This window comes from Carassius auratus, chromosome 13, assembly GCF_003368295.1.
Source record: "Carassius auratus strain Wakin chromosome 13, ASM336829v1, whole genome shotgun sequence".
Classification (NCBI taxonomy): domain Eukaryota; kingdom Metazoa; phylum Chordata; class Actinopteri; order Cypriniformes; family Cyprinidae; genus Carassius; species Carassius auratus.
The window spans coordinates 24,171,132-24,193,827 of NC_039255.1; the positions used below are offsets into that span (position 1 = coordinate 24,171,132).

Sequence of the window (22,696 nt, forward strand, 5' to 3'; positions counted from 1 at the left end):
ATGTGTTCAGCCCAAGCAACCGTGAAAACATATTTGTTCCCCTTGCTGGGAGTGGTCCACTGATGAACGACTGAACTTTGAGTCTTTGAAGTGTTTCAAAGAGTTCAATGAAGTCCTTCTTAAGGAGTTCTGACTGCTCTTTCCGAATATCATTCTTCCCCACATGGATGATGATTTGATTTGCAGTTTTGTGCTTCATCAGAATGTTCTGAAGTTCCTTGTTCACATCAGAGACCGTTGCTTGAGGAAGGCAGCATGTTGTTGTAGTCCTGCTACGGATGTTTCTGATAACAGAGTCACCCACTATCAGAGTCCTGGGCTCGGCTGCGCTCTGAGCTGGAAGCCGCTGTCTGCTCGTCCTTGAGCGCCTGTTAGTAGCGATGTTTGCTGCTGGCTGATCAGATCCATGTTTAAATACATTTGGGGATTCCTCACCCACATTTATTAATGCTTGAAATCTGTTCTCCAGATGTATAGGTGGTGGTAGAATACCAGTATTTACAAGCCTTGTCATAGTCGAATCTGGGGTAGAGGAAGCTATGGCAGCAATACGAGAAACTCGTGACAATCTGATGTCTCGTGTTCCTTTGGGTCTCGCTCCTTGTTTGTGCCATCGATTAGTGTGATGATCAGTTTCGGCTTGTTCCTCTACACTTGGTATAAATTGTTGAGATTCAGAAGATTCATGGGACTCACCGGCTGTATGCTGAGAGGGTCCATGACGACGGTCTGCTGAGTGTTCCGTCTGTTTTGGAAGTCCAGAAAGTAACTTTGTTTCAAGAATCACAATCCTTTGTAGAAGTTTGCAGCAGTTTATGCAACAAGTAGATCCAACAGGAGGCATTTTCTCTCTCTTCTGTTTGGTAGGCAGTTGTTTTCCCGTCTCCGGAATGTAAGCTGTTTGCAGTGGGAGACGAAGTCTTCTTTTTGTAGTATTATTCCAGTCCCAGTGTTTTTAGTTTCAGCGTTTGTGCTAAAAATCTGTTGTTTGAGCACTGTGCTGATCTGCTGAAGTAAAAATCGTAGAAAAATCTGAGAAAAGTACAGAAATAAGAAGCAAAGCGCAGAGCAGTAAGCTAGAACGTCCGAACGGTAGCAAAGCCGGAAGCATTCGTTTAGCCAGTCTGACATTTCCGAGCGTTTCCCTTGTGTTTGTTCTCTCTGTACCTGACTTTTGGATTGTTTACCATTTACCTGTCTGACCATTCTCATCATTAAAAGTTCTGCACATGGATCCAAACCTCTCAGTCTCATAATTTTATATATATATATATTCCTATTATTAATTTATTCCTATTAATTTATTAGTTTGTGTGTGTGACAAAAATGACAACAAAAAAAAACACCCCAAAAGGCACCATAACCAAAGCCCAACACTAAATGCTGGTTAAAATTCAAGGTTAAGGTCTTCTAAAGATGTGTGATTTATTTTCTCTTTTTCTTTTTGGTGAGACTGAAAGTCATTATTTGGTGGTTGCCTAATATTTCCCTTCACTGGAGTTCTCAAATCATGTATTGTGATTTAAAACGTCGTAACCTAGTTCCTCGAGGGAATGAGACACTGCGTCGAAAACGCTTTCGGGAACGTGTTTAGCGCTAGCGAATATCATATCTAATCTGTCTTCTAGAAAAGAGTGACATCACAGGCGGGGTGACGTAAGCAAACAGGAAGCTATAAAGGCATGAGCCACGCAGCTGGCTTCAGCTTCGAGTACCAGGGGTGCCGGGGGTATGGCATCGAGACGCAGCGTCTCGTTCCCTCGAGGAACTAGGGTTACATACATAACCTAGAGACGTTTCTCTTCAGGAACTCGAGCTGCGTTGAAAACTCTTTGGGTAAAGAGTGCCAACGGTGCCAGACTACCAAACCCCTGCCTAGTGTTTGTCCGAAGAGCACAGCATAGGACGAGAGGACTGAAGTGCCTAGAGTAACTGGCATGTCTAAGCCATAGAATCTTGAAAAAGTAGAAGCATGGACACACCTACTAGAAAGGCCTTGGAGGCCACCATACCCCGTGTAGAGTGAGCCTCAGTTCCTGACAGCGGGGGAGGACCAGAGGACTCAAAGTGGTGTTGATAGTCTCAACTATCCAACGACTAATAGTCTGCTGAGAAGCAGGAAAACCCCTCTTGGGGGGACCGCAGCATACAAGAAATTGGTCATTTTTTCTCCACAGGGCAGTTCTGAGCTGGACACACACAATTTAGCTTCTCTTGGTCGGGCTCCCGAAAGGGTGGAGGACAGAAGGCCTGCAAGCACTACAGGTAGTGGTGTGATAGAGGGCTCCTTAGGAACATATCCCGCTCGAGGGTATATGATCACGTTGGTCAGGTGCCAGGTGCAAAATCAAGATAGGTAGGGGCCACTGAGAGGGCCTGTAAATCTGCTACTCTCCTCAGAGAGGTAATGGCCAACAAAAAGGCGGTTTTAAGAGTCAGATGTCTGTCTGAGATTTCTTGAATCAGTTTGAATGGAGATTTGCAAAGAGCCTCTAACACCACACCCAAGTCCCAGGCGGGAACACGGGACCGTACTGGAGGTCTCCGCCTCAGTGTACTGCGGAGGAAACGTGTAACTAAGGGGTGTTTTCCCAGAGACTGGCCATCGAGAAGGGCGTGGTAGGCCGCAATGGCCGCCACGTAAACCTTCAGCGTGGAGTGGGTCAAACCTGCAGAGAGCCTGGCCTGTAGAAACTCCAGAACTGTACCAGCTGGGCAGTTTGCTGGGTCTAGTTGGTAGTCTCTGCACCATGAGGTGAAGAGTTTCCACCTCAGGGCGTACAGTTTCCTCGTCGAGGGAGCTCTGGATTGGAGAAGGGTCTCACCAACCTCGGTTGAGAGGTCAGCTGCTAATAGTTGTGCCCACTCAGGGGCCACACCCACAGCTTCCACAACTCTGGGCGAGGGGGAATTATCGTGCCCTGCACCTGTGAAGGTAGGTCTGTCCTGAGCTGTCGAGGAGTGAGACCAGGTCTGCGAACCATACTCGGCCCGGCCAGAACGGGGCTGCTAATAACAGATGGACCCCATACTCTCGCCAGAACTCCCGGGAGCAGAGCAGTAGGGGGAAAGGCGTACAGATGAAGCCTTGGCCAGGTCTGTACCATAGTGTCCAGTCCCAGAGGAGCTGGATGAACTAGAGAGAACCAAAGGGGACATTGAGATGTCTCTTGAGTCGCAAAAAGGTCTACTTGAGCCCTGCCCAATAACTCTCCATATCGGTTTCACCACCTCCGGGTGAAGCCTCCATTGACTTGGCCTCAGCCCCTGCCTCGACAGTATGTCTACTCCCTTGTTTAATTTCCCAGGAATATATACTGCTCTTAATGAGAGGAGTTTGCCCTGGGACCAGACAAGGATCTGGTGCGCCAGCTTGTACAAGGGGCGCGAACGCAGACCTCTCTGGTGGTTGATGTAAGAGACCACCCATGTGTTGTCGGTGCACACCAACACATGGTGACCCCTTAGGTCTGAAAGGAAGTGCTTCAGTGCACGATAAACTGCTAAGGGAATCAGTCGGGTTCCCTCTGGTGTAAGATGATGTAATACACGCGTTGCATCGGCAACACGTGAGCCGCTTAGTCACACAAACAATATTAATCTCCTCGGAGATAAGTAGCTGCAGCTGCAAGTTCACAGAGGGGGAAGGAACCGCTGCGCGTGCTTTAGAACCTTGAGAATGAACTCTAAATCTAGGGAATATGGGTGGAGATAGGCAGAACCGTCTTCGCCCCATCCTTAGATATGCGAGAACCACAGTCAGCCCCCTTATTTTTCTCCCGAGAGCTGACTGCGTGAGCTGCACTCCTCATTAATGCTGCTCGTTATACAGTTAGGCATAATATGCTTGTGAAACTGAAGTTTGTGCAACTGCGAGCTCATCGACGGCCTCCGTTTCAATCTCCTCAGAGAAAAAAAAGTGGTGCGTCACGGCCGTCACTCGGGGGGAAGGACCGCAACACTCAGGCTTCAAAACCGGGAGATCGGGCAGATCTGTTGGGTGAGGTAGGCGATAAGGTAATATATGTAGCAAACATTCTTCAAAATTTCTTCCCTTGTTTTAAGCCAGGCCCTGACACTTCTCAGATGAAACAGTTCTACTCAGCCATCATTGAGTCTTTGTTCATTGAGTACTGTGTACTTCAATAACTGTCTGGTTTGGTTCAGCAACAAAATCAGACATCAGAAGACCTCAGAGAACTGTTTGGACTGCCGAAAGGATTATTGGTTGATTTTTTTGTCTGTGTGTTGTTGCCTCTGTGTACTGGAAGCTTATGTCACTAAAATAAATTCCTTGTATGTGCAAGCATACTTGGCAATAAAGCTCTTTCTGATTCTGATTCTGATTCTGAAACCACACAAAGATGAGGCATAATGGCTAAACAGTCCATTTAGATATGTATGTGTGCATGTATATTTTTAATGGATTGATTTATTAATTCAAACAAACATACAACAGAATAAAGAGAAAAATATAATAAATGCATGTCCTAATTCTTAACTAATTCTTAATTCACTAGGCGTGTTTTGTTTTTGTTTAGTTCGCAGTTTCTTGGCACATGTCAGCATGACATCAGAGCAAGGCAGACGTAACTCGGACACTTTTCTGACCGGCATGCATCTCACGGTTATCACTGGTGATCGGTTCTGCGTAGATTTTGCTCATCTCAAACAAGCCTATAGACAGCGGCTGCAAGTTCCTCACAGCAAACCGTCAAAATAAAAGTTTATTTAAACGTGAATAAACTGTCAAAAATATATTATAATTTAGCAGTCTTAAGACTCAATGTAACAACAATGCTACTACTACTAATTAATATTAATAATTCAAAACAATAAAATTATTTTTCATGTGATAAGGATGAATATAATTGTTTTATGCCTTCATCTGATTACCAGAAAAAAAAAAGTTTTTATATGGCCCTATTATATTTAATAACAATTAAACAATAAAAAAGGTTTAAAATACAAGCCTGTGGTTCTTAGTGTCTTTTATAAATTCCCCATTTGTAAACTGCTGTTTACTGTTCATTTTTTAGAAATTTCAATAGCATTTGGACTACATTCCCTGGATGTAATAAAAAAAATATATATTAAAAAAATGAGAATTTATTCAAATCGAGAGCATGTGAAACGAAATCGAATCGAATCGAGACATCTGAATCAATACTCAGACATTTATATATATTTATATATATTGTAAAAAAAAAGACATCCAGGCCATACCAGCAATATCCATAAAACTTTTCACCTCAGGTCAAGGATTATGCAAATCAGCAACATGTTTCCTGTAGGAAGTTTTAAGGGTATTCAAAGAGAAGAGTGCTTGTAAGGTAACAGTATGCTGCAGCTCATTCCATTTGCAGGAAACAGAGAGAGAGAGAGAGTTCAAGCTCACTCAGAAGATATTCAGTGAATTGGGTTGTAGATGAAATGCTTTAATTGCTAGAATAAATGGCTGGGGATATAAGTAGCTGCTTTATCTAATAATGTCTAGGCAATAAACTGTTACATGTTGCTCTCCATTGATATAAAGAGGAGCATACTACAGAGATTCAAACACATTGGTGAATGCAAGCATTTGTTACAAAGCGTAATGCAGAATCCAATTTTTACGTTGCATGCATGTTAATCATATTACCATAGTCTAACACATATGTGAAAGCTGCTTTGCACAATTTTCTTTCTGGCCCCAAATATCAGTGTCACTGATATCAAATGTTGTCGGTTGTCTTTGTGTCTTGTGACCAAACGTCACTGATGTCAAACTTAATGCAACTGTCACGGACACTCGGGGAGGAAGGAACAAGGAGATGCTGGAGAATACTTTAACTGAGACTTCAATCCAACAAGCAAAGGTTTACATACACAGGAACTGAGGGATGACATTTTACACTAGACAGGAAACAAGGGGCAGAACTAATTATAAATAAACATACACCAAGTTGACACACCTGAAAGCAAATTAACTAATTAATGAAACAAAGTTGGAAGAAATATTCACACAACGAGGACAGGAATAGGAAAAACCATCAGGAGCCCTTCCTGGGCTAGACAAGGAATCAGGAATCCTCCCTGGGCTTAACTGGGGGTCAGGTGCCCTTCCTGGGATAGACGAGGAATCAGGAGTCCTCCCTGGGATTAACCGGGGATCAAGAGCCCTTCCTGGGCTAAACAAATTAATCAGTAGCCTTCCCTGGGGTAAACGAGGAATCAGGAGTCCTACATGGGCTTAACTGGGGATCAGGAGCCCTTCCTGGGCTAGATGAGGAATCAGCAGTCCTCCCTGGGCTTAACTGGGGATCAGGACCCCTTCCTGGGCTAGACAAGGAATCAGCAGTCCTCCCTGGGCTTAACTGGGGATCAGGAGCCCTTCCTGGGCTAAACAAATGAATCAGTAGCCCTCCCTGGGCTAAACGAGGAATCAGGAGTCCTACATGGGCTTAACTGGGGATCAGGGAAGCACTTACTAGATGCTTGCACTGGAGGGTGCTCTGGAGGAGCAGACACAGCAGTGCGCCTTCGAGGAGCTGGCACTGACATTGGAGTGAGCTCTGGGGCTGAAAGCCAACACTGGAGCGAGCTCTGGGCAGGAGTAAGCCATGTCTGACAGGCTTGATTTTGAAGTGACAGGCGGGCTTGACACGGGAATGGCCAGCGGGCTTGCTACATGACCAGCCGGCAGGCTAGTCTGCAGTGCGACAGGTGGGCTTGACTTTGGAATGGCTGGCAGACTTGACTTCGACGTGGACAGTGGAGGGGTCCCAGCTATGGATTGGAGGCTCTCCAGACACCAGATGACTTCCTCCTTCCAGCTGAGGTTAATGGTGTCTGTCAGCTCCGTGGGACGATGGTAAGTAATCCCGAGCCGGAACAGAGTCACAAATATTTATTTGACGGAGCTGGCGAGGGCGTGCGGCATGAATACCCCTCGCATAGCTGACAGGGTCAGGGTTTGCCTGAGCCACTGTGATGGACATCGCTCGTTCTTCCATTATTTTTTAGGGTCTGCTGTTCTGTCATGGAAACTCGGGGAGGAAGGAACAAGAAGAGGCTAGAGAATACTTTAACTGAGACTTTAATCCAACAAGCAAAGGTTTACATACACAGGAGCTTAGGGATGGCATTTAACAGCAGATGGGAAACAAGGGGCAGAACTCATTATAAATACATATACACCAATGGGACACGCCTGGGAGCGGAATTAATCAAACATAGCTGGAACAAAAATTCGCACTATGAGGACAAGAACAGGAGAGACCAATTAAGGAAAACGGGAACTAAACAGGAACATACACATGACAAAAATGTATCTAACTATGTCATTTTTATTTGAGAGCTGCGATGGAATACAAGATTTTATCTGAATTACCGCCTACATTTTGTAGCTTGACTGATGTGTTCACTAACACTGGATAAAAGATAACCCAAAAATGGTTACATCTAAATAAAATGGTTTTATTTAAGTCAAAAATAATATTTACTCCACTGAACCAACATATTTACATCAATATACAGACAAAAGTACATTTTATGGGTTAAATAAGTTAGAATCAGATTTAATGTATAATGACATATTACCTTTTTTTTACAGTGTACACAAAAAGCTTAATAAAATTATTTTGTATGCAGTAGCATAGAGAAAATAACAGATTCAGTCTTCAGAATGACGTGCGTGGGTTCAGGAAGACATAATTTTCATTCTGAGATTAGCTATTCTCTTACATTTGCTTTGATGTGAGATGAGTCATATCCCTATGATATAGCAGTTAAACAAATTCATATTCAATATGGACACCCTATTCTATATCATATTACAATATATCTAGGTTCTTACTTTGATAAATGCATGTGAAAGAAAAATGGTCATATCAGAAATATTTAGAGTTATTAAATTAAAATGAACATATCACATTATTCAAATGCAATCACAATGAATGGTGCTGTTTAGTGGACTTTAAAAGATATGAACTTGACAGTACAGGCCTTTTAAAGTCTTTTAAATTATTTTACCTTACATCCTGAAATGCTTTACTGCATTAAACATTTTTCACTTTGTTATTAACCTCTGAATGAACTGCTTTTATGGAAGCTAGAAATGTCATTTAATTTCAACATATTTTGTTAATCATAGATTATTATTACTGTCCAAAAACATAGATCTAACCCTAAAAGTTCTGTAGTGATGGTGACCAGTGCTTGAAGTGAATAAAATAAGTCTTTTGTTTTACACAGATGAAAGTAACATGAGGGTGAGGAAATGATGACAGCAGTATTTGACAGCAGTACATTTTCTGCATTTTAGCTCAAAATCAATGCTTTACTGTCAAGTACATATCTATGTGACCAGAATGCATTACGAGTTTGTTGCATTTGCCGTGAATTCAGTAGGCTAATATCTTTCATTATTTGTTTCTGTCCTGTTTTATTTGTTCATTTAATTACTCCAGTGGAAGGCCATATAATCCAGCAAAACATTCACAGGGAATTTGTGGGCTGGATTTGTCTAGGGACAAATTTTATCCCAGTCCAGCCCTGTATAATACTGTAGAGACACATAATTTAACACACATCTGATGAATATTAGAATATCATATTGTATTAAAGAAAAAAAATTAAGAGATAATTTGTTTAAAAAAAAAAAAAAAAAACATTGCAAATTTACTTATATCATATTCTCAATTCAGCAATAAAGTCAGAACTTCCAAGAGTACAAAATGTATGTGTGTTTGAACCATGAACCATGAGGTCTTTGCAGATGTTTAATTATTGGATTCAACGTGAAATCTTTTGCAGTATTCAGACATGTAAAATTCAGATCTAGTTGTAGCCATCATGGATTTTCTTCTGGCATAGACAGGTGATCTTTGATAGATGAATGTGTCAAAATTGTGTCCTGTTCTGTGTTTACTTCTACTGGTAATTCCATTCTAAATAGTGGAGCTGTTAGCAGAATGATGGGGATTGAATTACCGCTCTGAGATTTAAATATCAGTTCTTCTCTTCAAGGGTTGCTTATATCATCTTATAGCAATTGTGCAATTATGCAATACTCTGACAGGTGAGAGTTCTGCCGCAAAGCTAGTGCTGAGCTTTGATAAGTGTCTTTTTTTTTTTTTTTCTTGAAGTGCAGCATTGTGCTGGAGGGGGGGGTTCATCAAACAACCAGAGCAGGGGTGGTCATGTGATGAGCACACGAAACAAGTGGAAAGACAGAAATAGAGCTAGATGTTCTACCACTGTGAGGATGCTTTGAAAATGCCCTATGTGCGGTAACAGTGCCTCTGCACTGCCGCTAAATCAAAGTGTCTTCATGCACCAACTGGAAATCCCCAAACCTCAAGTCCAGATTTTCCTGGAATGAGGATGCACTATACCAAGAATGTTAACACTGGGGGTGGGTTATGGTTTTGCATCACAGATATTGGTCATTTCACATTTCTGTCATAAAAAAAATTGTCAAATATTAAATTTTTTGCTACTTCAGTCTTACCTCACACTATGAAAGAATTGCTTCGGAGTTAATTTTCTGTCTCTGTGAAAAGTAAATCCTGCCTTCTTTGATTTCCTTATTTATTAATTTTGGCATTGATGAGTTTTGGCCATTTTTAACTTAAGCTATTAATAGTTTACAGTGTTATCCATAAAGCCTGAGATGCCGAGATTCACTGACCTATGGGAATGTCCCTTAGGAATGAGGAAAGGTGGCAGCTAAACTCTCAAATATGCCAACACTAATATTGCCTGGGGCCGCAGGTTATTACATCACCCCATCTTCTGCTCTGCCCTCTAGGATTGATTCAACAGCTGTGTCTCCATTCATTCTCAGGTTGCTTCACAAGTCCCAGTTTTGGAGACAAAGCATTCAGTTGTTTTAACTTCATAAACCTCTCTGTAGGTTCAAGGGTTTCACAAAGGAAACAGTGAAAAGAAAAAAGCCTTGAAAGACTGTTCTGATAAATAAGAAAAAAAGGAAGACTTGCCATCTATCAAACATTAAGTAAGAATGCCTTATCATGACACGCTGGAATACAGCAATTATTCATGACTGAGTCACAATTCAGACCATTAATAATGAAAGCAGACAAATATGTGATTGTCACTGTGGGCTTTTGTGAATGACAATCTTCAACTGAATGTTGAGAAGCAATCCAGCAATAAGATATCAATATTCTTCTCATATTTCACCTATCACATGTGAAATACAGGGAGGCCACCGCTAGTCGTCACTTACAGCAAAGTGTATTTCTAAAAGGAAGACTCAGTTTTCTGTGCTTTGTTAGCCTTTTCCTATTACCTTGTATGACCCATATTGTATTAAGAGTTAATTCTTTACTGTAGATGAATGCTGCGTTTCCTAATGTTTTGGTACAGTACACATTAAGTTTGCATCTGATATCGGTTTTGACACATATTGAGTAATAGCAAGTATGCGGTTCGCATCAAAACATAATAAATATGAACGTGCATGACACAAAGCAGATTTCTTTCTTTTTACAGTGACCTCTGAATTATTGATATAGTTAAGTGCCATACCAGATATTTAAATAAAATCAACATTAATCAACTGATGACACTTGGCTGCTTATCTGTGACTGTGTCAAGGATATTATTAATCCACAGCTATTTCATTTGTGATTCTTGAGCCAGCCAGTCCCATATTTTCATTTACATTTATTTTTTGCACATATGCTTTCTAAACAAACCCATTTACAGGAATGTGCATATAGCTTCACAACAATTACTCATCACCAGATAGAACAGCATAAAAATCAGTCTTTGATGATAGAGAATGAGTATTTTCAATCATATCTAATTTTAATGCAATTTTCTTTAGATGTCTTCAAAACACAAACCCAATTCATGTAAATCAAGCTCTTCAAATCAAATAAAGATTCACATATTGATTAAAGTCATTGCACCTTTTTTAAAGTGAAATGTCCAGTGAGTGGGACATTTTTTTTAAAAGCATTTTCTCTGAAAGATTGAAGGATTTGACATTTTATTACAGTGGTTTCTACTCTTTTTGTTGAGTGTCATGACTAGTGTTTCAAAGGATTTGTGGATTTTGAGTGCTCAGTCTTGCAAATGCTTTATGTACAGGGATGTTTTTGGAGCTTATATCTAGGTACAGTCGTGTTTTTGAGCAAATTCTGTTGTTCATCACTTTTTTTTTTTTTTTTTTTTGCATTCTATTTAAAATTACACCCTAGTTGAGATCCTTCTAGTTTTCTAGTTGTGCTAGAAAAATAGGACTAATCCTGTTTTATACAAAATACAAATAAAAATCACCTGCTTTAATAACTTAGTAAGTAAGGCATCTTTCTTTCTTTTCAGTTTGTTTTGCAGTTTGGAAAAACCATCACATGCGCACAGTGACCAACTACTTCATAGTGAACCTGTCCTTCGCAGACATCCTGGTCACAATCACATGTCTTCCTGCGAGTCTTGTGGTGGACATCACAGAAACCTGGTTCTTCGGACAGACCCTGTGCAAGATACTACCTTACTTACAGGTGAGGAAACTGACAGCATATGTACATTTAGCACTATACTTGCCCTCTCAAAATGAAGTTTCAAATGTTTTGAGATCTGTACATTTGTGAATTATGACACCTTTGATCTTGAACATCTATTACTTCTGACACATCAGTTTACCAACCTGCAGATCTTGCTGCTAGAGGCTGTGTGCGCATTTTTAAGTGAATGCTTTGCTTCCCCATCAATAAATCACATTAACAGTTTATTTATTTTTTATTTTTTATTTTTTTTGAGCTACAGATGATGCCATCATATGACATTCTTGTCAACATCAATAGATGAAACAAATAGAGTTACTGAGGATGACAACATGCTCCTCTGGTCAGTTTTTCAGAACACATTTACTCAACCTTCTTTTCTTGGAAGGGTCTGATGGATGGACTTTAATATTTCAGCTTTAATATGCTCTTTATAAATACCCTTTACAGTTTGAGAGCTACAAGTATCGTTTGTTTCTTCTACATTCCTGATAACCATGGTTTTCTTATATTTTCTAATATTAATGAGAGTTTTGAAGTTATCAAGACTGAGGAAGCAGCTGTGAGCCTTGGCTGCAGTTACTTCAAGTGTTGATATGTGCCTGAATAAAATCACTTGTTTTTAATCACATTCATGCCTTTTGACTCTCAAAGAAAGTCAAGTTGATTGATGCCAATATTATGTACTGTAGGATGCTTGTATCTTGCAAATGTGTGCCAGACACTTAAGCTCAAACTTCTTTGAGCAGAGGCTTAGAACAAAGGCAGAACATCACAAGTAATTCTACTTGAGCAGCACTAGAGTGTGGAAAAGTCTAATATAAATGCTATGCCAAAGCATTCAGACATTCGCCGTATAAAGCACTTCAAAAGCATATCTGTAGGAAATTGACTAATTGGCACAGAAAACATGCATTGAAAATCAAGCAATGATCATATCATCTGATGTCCTGTTGTTTTTTAAATAGGGTACTGGTCTTTTAGAAATTGAATTTCAACAATCCACAACTACATTATACCTTACACCACAACTGAAAATATATATATGTCAGTAAATCAAAGCAATCCGATCAGAATCCTTCAGTTACTGCAAAATACATTCATACATTCATGATGATCACCCACGATGGTCGTCATTTCAAATTTTCTAAACCATTTTATGGGTTTACATTTATGTATTTGGTGGCATGATTACTGCTTCACTGATTTTAGCAAGTTAATGTTTTAGACCAGGGTTTCCCAAACGAGGTATCATGGGGGAACTGCAGGGGGTTTGTGAGTTGATGAAAAACTAATAATTAATTACACTGAATGTAAAATTAAAATAAATGGGCCTGCACGATAATTGCAAAATGATCTTCTTTTAATCGCCTCAGAGCAGCTTGGTTCACAGTAAATGCAGTGACTCCATCTCTGCTTGTGCTGTGAATTGAGCATACATTTGGCAATACAGCATGTGCTAGGTTTACTTTATTTACATGCTTACATAATTTCTTGGACAAAACTTTTGTGGACAGACGTTTACAGCATTTCACCAGTATTTCACCAAAATAAAAGATCAAGGGTTGGAATGTTTGAAAGTGAAGAAATCAATGCATAAAAAGTCATATGCATATTTGACTGTGGACTTAATCACAATAAAAAGATTTAACTTTAAAGTCAAGCTACAAATTAAAAATAAAACACCAATACAATATTAAATATTTATTATATTTAACTGCATGTCATGAGAACATTTGCCAACATCAGAGAAACATGAACATGCAAATGTTGTTGAATTATTAAAATAGTAACTATTAAGTTCTAAGAGTAGGGACACACCAAACTGACGCAGAAGAGCTAGCACTGAGGAAAACCAATGTCGTTGCCTCATGTCATCTCACATCGTCTGTGTCTGGGCAAAATAGTTGCAACAGAACACACTGGACAAACTACAGTCGACAGCCAACTAGCATATCAGCAAACACAGAATGTTGCCCTGCTATTATATGGTTCCCTTTCCTATTTCGATACATATCATGACACAGGACTGCACTGAATTTTACCTCAGTAGAATTTAGTGAAACAGCTGTCTATGAAACACTGCATACTTTACCACAGTACAATATAGGTAGTGGCATATGTAAATACATCTGTCGTTGATGATTAGCATGGCTGGATTGAGTTATCTGACAAAACTGTACCTTCGTGGGTTGTGGTTCAAAGTGGGTTATGTATCAATGATCAAAAGCACGATCAGAAATGCAGCATTCGGCTAGTGGCAAGACAGCAACGTAATGACATCATATAATAAAAAAAAAAAAGACAATTTGACAAATTTCTGGATTTTTATAAGGGAAAAAAACAGACTACATAGATTGTTATACTAGATAAATAAAATGTGCACTGTTTTTATTTTATTTTTATTTTACATAATTCCCAATTATTTATAACTTCTAATATTCTTCTAATATTATAACTTCTAATATTTGTTCAGCTTTACATTTTTATTTCAACGTAGTAATTAGCAATTAATGTTTTAAATTTAACTTTATATTTGAACAGATTTTACAGCATTAAAATTTGTTAAGGGTCAATATCATGCTATCTGCATCTCCTGCACTCCATCAAGCTACTCCCATAATAGCTGTCATCACTCAAATTAATGCACGACTCAACATCATCTGTGTGTAAGACTCTAATACAATGGTGTAATTATTGTAATTATTATATGACAAATACATTTTTCAGTGAGTAAAACGTGACTCATAAAAAGTGTATATTGTATTAAAGGCATTATATTATCTTTTAATTTTAAATGATTATTATTTTAAATTATTGTACCTAGATCAGTTGGATACTCTAGTAAAAAAGTAGCGATGGTAGCGAACAGATTTTAAGTATCAGTTCTGCTTAAATAGATCGGTCCCACTTTATATTAGGTGGCCTTAACTACTATCTACTTACATAAAAAAATAAGTACAATGTACTTATTGTGTTCATATTGTATTGTTAAACACTTTTGCTGCTATTGAGGTGGGATGGGGTAAGGTTAGGGAGAGGGTTGGAGGTATGGGTAAGTTTAAGGGTGGGTTAAGGTGTAAAGTATGGGTCAACAGTGTAATTATAAATGTAATAACAGAAATTAAATACAGATGTAATTAATTGTAGTTTTTTTTTTAATATATATATATATATAAGTACAATGTAAAAACATGTATGTACACAATAATTACATTGTACTAAATTATTAATTAAAATGTAAGTACATAGTAGTTAAGGCCACTTAATATAAAGTGGGTCCAAAAGATCTAATCCTGTTTACATGAAATAAACTCGCTCCAGAGCAGGTTTGAGCTTACAGACCTGTTGCTATGACAGCAACTCTAGGATGAGCTTCGAAGAACCAATCAATCCAAGATCATCCCAAATCGTCAACAGTCAATTCCAGCTAACCGAGTTCGCAATGTACAAAGAGCAGGGTAGCACTTTATTTTACAGTCCTGTTCCTCATGTACATACTAGGTACTTATTATAGTAATTACAATAACTATGTAATAACTAGGTACTAACCCTGAACCTACCCCTAAACCTAACCTTACCCCATGTAGTTACCTTGAATTATCATAACTTTCTTAGATAAGTACACTGTAAGTGCACTATAAGTACAAGTACACTTGCTGTAAAATAAAGTGCAACCAAGAACAGGCCCCACACTCTTAAAAGAAATGGTTCTATTTAGAACCAAAAATGGTTCTATCACCCGCTTCATATATGGAACTCCAAAATGGTTCTATATAGAACCACTTTAATGGGTTCCATAAAAAGAACCCCAAATGGTTCTTTGAATCCAAGTTAGATGGTTCTATATAGAACCATTTAAGTGTTCTTTATTATTAAACAAGTTAAAATTATTATTGAATAAGAAAATATAAACAATCCAGAAAATTCAAAATGTTTAAATTTATTCAACTGTTTATACAAAAATATTAGTGTCATTTAAAATTGCACCTCTGTATACTCTGTATTAGACAGCAAATTTCACATTTAAGATGTTTAATTACATTTAACCATTTAGTTTGAATTATTTCATTTAAGCATTTTCACTTTGTAATAAACATACATAAGCTTGTTTACGTACATATACAGTACTTCACTTTTACATATATCTCTGAAATGAGGAAAAACAAATCATTTTTGATATTTAACAGTGCAGATAAAAATCAAAACATGAACTGTTAAAACAACTATTAAATAGCTCTACAATTTACACAAGTTGACTGTACATTTTCAGTACAGGTTTTGGTGTTCTTTTGCCGTGCTGTTGTCTAAGTTTAAGCATATATTTTTAAATAAAAGTCATTGTGTGCTTAATGTCAACCGGGTACTGCACATTGGAGAGAAAATAGACTGCAAATAGGCATTCCACAGCCTGTGTCATGTCAATGTCTGCCTCTCTTATGATGTTCACATTGTCCATTATAATGCTGACACTTTCAGCCTTGAGGGGATCAGGAGAGCCGTTAAACACTATGGTTGGTGTAGCACCTTTGGGTTCCTGTAAAACAAACATTTCACCTTTTGAGTGCTTTTCACCAATTAACAGAAGTCATCAAATAGACTTAAAAATGACCCCATAATTTACTTACCAAAAAAACAACCAATGTATATGACTGTTTCTCCAGTTTAACACAATCTGAGATATATTTAATAATAAAAAGCTTTGTAATGTGTTTGAATGTCAACATTACCACGTCAGTTCCACTTTGATTACTTTGAATCTCATCGGTTCTTTCGTTCTTTTAAATGAATAGTTCATGACACAACACAGATATGACAGCTAAAAACGTGACACGCAAGAACCAACAAGACTCATAATTATCGATGTAAAGCTGATGTGCCACCCCATTGGATGTTATTCCCTTATCTATACATAGTCTAATTATAGCAACCTATCTTGGCAAATGTAATCTCACTAACGTACCATTTGTACATACCATTTTGCTTTAGAAGACAAGTATTAACCCCTGGAGTTGTATAGATTTCTTTTATGATTTAAATTGGGGTGCTATTCAATGACATTACAAAGCAGTGCAAACAGTACAAAGTTTATGACTAAGGAAGAGAGTGAGTAAATTATAGGGTAACTTTAATTTTTTTTTAATTGTTACAAATTTGGCATAAGGGTGAGTAAACTGACTAATATTTTTATATTTGCATGAACAGTTCCTTTAATTCAAGTCAAGTGCATCAAATGTTAATGAAACTACAGAAGACTATACTTACACTATCTACACAGTAGAGGAAGCTGGCGTTTTCTCTAAATAGTGCTGGCAATAAAATGAGTGCAGCATTACTAACGAGACCTACAAACAGATACAAATTATTGTATATTAGGTACATAATTCAATTAAAGGGATAGTTTACCCAAAAATGAAAATTCTGTCATCATTCACTCACTCTTTTCATTTTAAACCTATATAGCTTTCTTTCTTCAGCATGACACAAAAAAAAAAAAAATATTTTGAAGAATGTTGGTAACCGAACAATGCTGGTACTCATTCACTTCTATTATATAGACACCAAACCAATGGGCACTGTCGTTGTTTGGTTACCATCGTTCTTCAAACTATCTTCTACTGTGTTCTGAAGAAGAAAGCCATAAAGATTTGAAATGACAAGAGGTGAGTAAAGGATGAAGATTTTTATTTGGGGGTTAACTGTTCCTTTAATATTTGCATTATTTTAATACATGTTTTCACTTATACAATTTATAGGAGCTACAACCTTTACATTGACAATGCAAACAAACAATGCAACTTTACACTGGGCATTGAACAGATAGGTTAGATGGGGAAAGATATATGGTGTAGTTACCTTCTGTGGTTTCCTCTGCTAGTCCAATGAGATTGGCGTAGTTTTTTTTTTTTTTTTTTGACTTCCTTCTTTTGCACTCCTGATGATGTTTGGGGCCATTTCATTCAGAGATGTTTCCATGTTCTTCGCCAAGTCTGTTCCAAACCTCATTTTCATTTCATGCAGCATCTTAAATACAAAACAACAGTACATGCTGTCTCAGTCCCAATAACACAGTTTTTAAATCAATTCCAAGCAAAGAATTTTGGTTGTTCTCTAGCAGATCATCTTCAGGAACCTCCTCCTCACTTTCATTGTTCTCTTCAAATAATGTAGCCTTTTCAAATAGGGGATGATGCAAAACTTGTCTGTGCTTTCGATAGATATGGTTTCTGTAACTTGCAACAGTTTTATATCTTCTAAAACATCCCTCAATGTCACAGGTAAAACTAAAATCTGCTTGGTGGTTATGTTGCACTTGCAGGTGAGTTAGAAACTTTGTGAGTTGAAACTTCACAACATCACAAAATGAACATTTATAAATTTTCATCTATAACGTTACCTCTGAAACTTTATTTTGCATCAATGAGGTTTATGGGTTCAAGCCAGTGGCACGTGTCATCTACTGACCATTTATCAACCATGGTTATCTGGGGATTAAAAAAATAAAGCATAAATAACACTTCGTAAACCAACTATGCATTAAACACACCTAACGTTAAACATTTTTGGCTTTAGAACATTTGATTACTAAAATGTAACCTTGTGCTATCATCACTTTAATCCAGCGCATGCGTCACAGTAAACATAAAAAAAAAAACGCTGCACTGCAACTGTGTCTTTGCACAGTTTTAATAGCTACAGACCGGCCGGAAGTTTTGAACTGTAGCAGTGTCCACTTTCCTGCTGAGTTTAGCTCCAACCCTGATAAAACACACCTGAACAAGCTAATCAAGATCCTCGTTTGGTCTGGGTTGGAGTTAAAAAACGGCACGAAAGTATCTTGCGGGCCAAAGTTAAGAACTTCTACACCTGTTAACATAGGCCTGGGAAAAATACTCACCGCAAAATGAGTAGGCCTATATGTGAAACTGCGACACACTTTCACATAATCATTCACCTCCGTCTTCCACCCGGTTGACTTTTATTTGAATCGGCGCCGTTTATTTGAACAACGAGTGCTCGCTTAATTGAAATGAACGTTAAAATTCACGCTTCTGACTCGAAGCTCGTCTCCTTATAACACAGCTATCTTACTGTAGTTAACGATTCCATTAACATTAACAAGGAAATAAAGGAAGACTGTATCTTAATTAAATTAAAAACCGGAGCAAAATTAATTTAACAGGGCTAGGACCGATGGCTGACGAAGCCCTTACCTTAGGGTATGAACGAGCAGAAATGGCGGACTCCTCAGTTTGAAAAATTAACTGTCACTTGTCTCGACTCCTCTCACGATTCATCTTCGCCCATCCACCAATAGGAATTCAAGGATGACGCAACGCATATATGCCACCGGGGAGGGGGTATTTTTATGATGATTTGTTTTTTAATGTTCCCTTAGGTAGATTAAAACCATCACAATATGGTAAACAAAATAAAGAAAACTTCTGGTTAGTTTGTTTTTCTTCACAAATTGATTCGTCAAAAAGGTAAACTATAATGTAAAGTAATATAAGTTTCATGCTAATGTACAGCTCAAATCATACATTGAGTAGATATTAATCTTTTTGACTACAGCAGTCATTCTCATGGGTCTTGACTCAAAATGCTTTGTGAATGTGTTGAGTAAGGATAATTATAGTGTAATCTTTAGTTTACACTTCAGTCATTAAACATGAATTATAGAACCATTTTAATAAAAAAGGGTTCTTTGCATGCAAGGGTTCTACATAGAACCATTATTTTGGTAAAAGGTTCTATTGGCCAAGTACGGATCCCAAGGGTTCTATATAGAACCTTGAGGAACCCTTTTTTTTAAGAGTGCAGGTACAACATTCTGATTGTTTGCATTTTGTTTTTCAGCACATAAATGATGTACTCGTTCTAATAAATTTATATTGTAATTTAGTGTAATTTAATGATAAAATGGCCTGGTCCTGCAGATTTGCCTTATACAACATTAGGAAGATTAGACCCTTCCTTTTAGAGCAAGCCACACAACTTCTTGTCCAAGCTCTTGTTCTCTCCAGACTGGACTATTGTAATGCTCTCCTGGCAGGCCTTCCTGCATGTACTATCAAGCCTGTACAACTGATCCAGCATGCAGCAGCTGGTCTATGCTGTCATGCAGGGATGTCTTCCCAACGAGGTTCAAAATCCCTCTCACAGACCTTTTCCTGGACTGTGCCCAGCTGGTGGAATTACCTACCTATCTCAATTCAAACAGCGGAGTCTTTGCTCATTTTCAAAAAACATCTAAAGATTAATATTTTTCGCCAGCACTTAACCAACTGACGCCTGTTTCACACATACTCCGTCTGCAGTGCGTATGTATTGCATATTTTTTTACACACCCATGTTAACGGATTCCAGTGTTTAAACTGCACGTGGTTGTGTTCCAGGAGCAGTGCATCTGCAGCAGTGCAGCGATAATTTACTTACCGAGTCTATTTTTTTGCTGTGCTGCACGCGCTGAATTAAAGTGAAAATTAGCATGGATTGACACAGAAATGCAGTCATTTCACAATAAATGTTTACTAATTAAAGCCTACCGTGTTTCACACACAACACATGGGTTTTAAGCTAGGTTTAAAACAAGAAAAAGAGCAACTTTAGATAAACAAGGCAACGTCTCGGTTACGTATGGAAACTCTCGTTCCCTGAAGGAGGGAACGGAGACGCCATGTCGGTGATCGACGAATATGAGATATCGCTTCGATAGACCAATCTACTTCGAGTATAAACTAAACGAGCCAATGCGCATTGTCAAGCAATTATTGCATCCAGCTGACGCTGATCACTGCTTGAGTATAAGAAGGCAGCAGGTACAATGCATACCAGTTTTTTGCAGAGGAGCCGAGCCGGGGACCCGGCAGCTCAGCGGTGGTACAGCAATGGCGACAGGACATGGCATCTCTGTTCCCTCCTTCAGGGAACGATGGTTACCATGCGTAACCGAGACATTCCCTTTCAGTCAGTCACTCTCGAAGCCAGGTTGGTGACCAACGAATATGGGATCCCCATCAAAGCGCCATGGGTGCTGCCCCTTCCAGTGCCCTGTACGAGCCGCCTGCACCCCTATTAGGTGTAGGCCGAGGCTCAGAACAAGTAGCTCCACTCACCGTTGTCAAAGCACTACCTCACTGGGTGAGATTTGAGGTGATTAAAAACCCTCTTGGGAAGGCAGAAGTCTGCCGAGGGAAACATGGGCTCTAAGGCTATACCATGGACTATACACATACGAGTACTGCTTAGGTCTCAATATGGAACCCACCCTCCCATGGTTCTCTCGGATTCATCATGAAGGCCTGGCGCCGGACGTTCCGCCGCGTCCAGCTGCTTAGGGTGATGGAGGATCTCAACAGGGTCTACAGTATGGACACTTTAAGCAACGGAGCAGTTTGAGCAAGCCGACACTAACTGGGGCCTCTCAGTGCCACTACCCATTTGAGGTGAGAACACAGGAGGATACTGGCTCTACACAAAGGCCATAGAACCTAGCGAACGTGTTAGGGGTCGCCCAGCCCGCAGCTCTACAAATATATGTCAGTGAGGCGCCACGAGTCAGCGCCCAGGAGGATGCAATGCTTCTAGTTGAGTGAGCTCGCAACCTGAACGGGCAGGGCACATCCTAAGCCTGATAAGCCAGGGTTATGACATCCACAATACAGTGGGCCATCCTCTGCTTAGAGACGACACTCCCCCTCTGTCGGCCTCCGTAACAGACAAAGAGCTTGTCTGAGGTCCGGAAGCTTTGTGTCTACATAGCACCTTAATGCTCGGACGGGACAAAGCAAAGCCAGGGCTGGGTCTGCCTCCTACAGGGACAGCACTTGCTGGTTCACCACTTGGTCTTTGAAGGGTGTAGTGGGAACCTTGGGCACGTAGCCAGGCCGGACTTTGAGGGTGGAGGGAGACAGCCTTCGCTCCAGTCCTTGCTGCAGAAAGGACAGCAAGACCGCAATCGGTCATCTTCGGGGGTCTTCTCAGCGAGAAGAACACCACTCGAAAAACAGGTTCCACTTCAAGGCGTAAGCGTGTCTCGTAGACGGTGCTCTTGCCGAAGTGATGGTGTTCGCTACCTCTTGGGGTAGGTCACCTAGAACCTCCGCGTCCCGTCCAGGGTGGGTGCCAAATGGTGCCCCATCTCTGAGTCAGTAGATCCTTCCTCAGAGGAATTGGCCAAGGAGGGGATGTCGAAAAGGAGCACTAGTTCAGGGAACCAGGTCCGTGTGGGCCAATATGGTGCTATTAGCAAGACTTGCTCCTCGTCCTCCCGGACTTTGTACAGTGTTTGGGCCAGTACGTCCGTGCGGTGAAGCGGTTGGGATGAGAATCAGCACCTCCAAGTCCGTGGCCATGGTTCTCAGTCGGAAAAGGGTGGATTGCCCACTTCAGGTTGGTGGAGAGTTCCTGCCTCAAGTGGAGGAGTTCAGGTATCTTGGGGTCTTGTTCACGAGTGAGGGAAGGATGGAACGTGAGATTGACAGACGGATCGGTGCAGCTTCTGCAGTAATGCGGTCACTGTACCGGTCTGTCGTGGTGAAGAAGGAGCTGAGCTGTAAGGATTTACCGGTCAATCTATGTTCCTACTCTCACCTATGGTCATGAGCTGTGGGTCATGACCGAAAGGACAAGATCCCGGATACAGGCGGCCGAAATGAGCTTTCTCCGTCGGGTGGCTGGGCGCTCCCTTAGAGATAGGGTGAGAAGCTCGGTCACTCGGGAGGAGCTCAGAGTAGAGCCGTTGCTCCTCAACATCGGGAGGAGCCAGCTGAGGTGGCTCGGGCATCTATTTCGGATGCCTCCTGGACGCCTTCCCAGGGAGGTGTTCCAGGCACGTCTCACCGGGAGGAGGCCCCGGGGAAGACCTAGGACATGCTGGAGGGACTATGTCTCCCGGCTGGCCTGGGAACGCCTCGGGGTCCCCCCGGAAGAGCTGGAAGAAGTGGCTAGGGAGAGGGAAGTCTGGGCATCTCTGCTTAGACTGTTGCCCCCGCGACCCGGCCCCGGATTAAGCGGAAGATGATGGATGGATGGATGGATGCCTGGAGATCTGCTTTAGGGGCACCCCTGCCCAGAGAAATGCAAAATCTGACCACAGAGTGAGGGTTTGGCGACAGGCCGGTGTAACTTCCACTCCCACCTTGGGACCCGGCCAGTGCTGGAGCGGTCTCATA

General features: G+C 40.2%; 1 protein-coding gene and 1 long non-coding RNA gene across 2 annotated transcripts in view; one reads left to right on the forward strand and one right to left on the reverse strand.

Moving 5' to 3' along the window:
* The window catches only part of LOC113113132 (orexin receptor type 2), a 75,267-nt gene that overhangs the window by 20,444 nt on the left and 32,127 nt on the right, over window positions 1-22,696 (forward strand). The window contains exon 4 of the mRNA XM_026279313.1: window positions 11,338-11,516. Coding sequence (XP_026135098.1) covers window positions 11,338-11,516 — 179 coding nt within the window. The remainder of the gene's footprint in view (window positions 1-11,337; window positions 11,517-22,696) is intronic.
* LOC113113073 (uncharacterized) lies at window positions 15,905-17,537 on the reverse strand. The gene is made up of 3 exons (XR_003293538.1): window positions 17,376-17,537; window positions 16,785-16,864; window positions 15,905-16,056 (listed from the first exon to the last, which is right to left on the reverse strand). It is a non-coding gene; the product is annotated as an uncharacterized LOC113113073 (long non-coding RNA).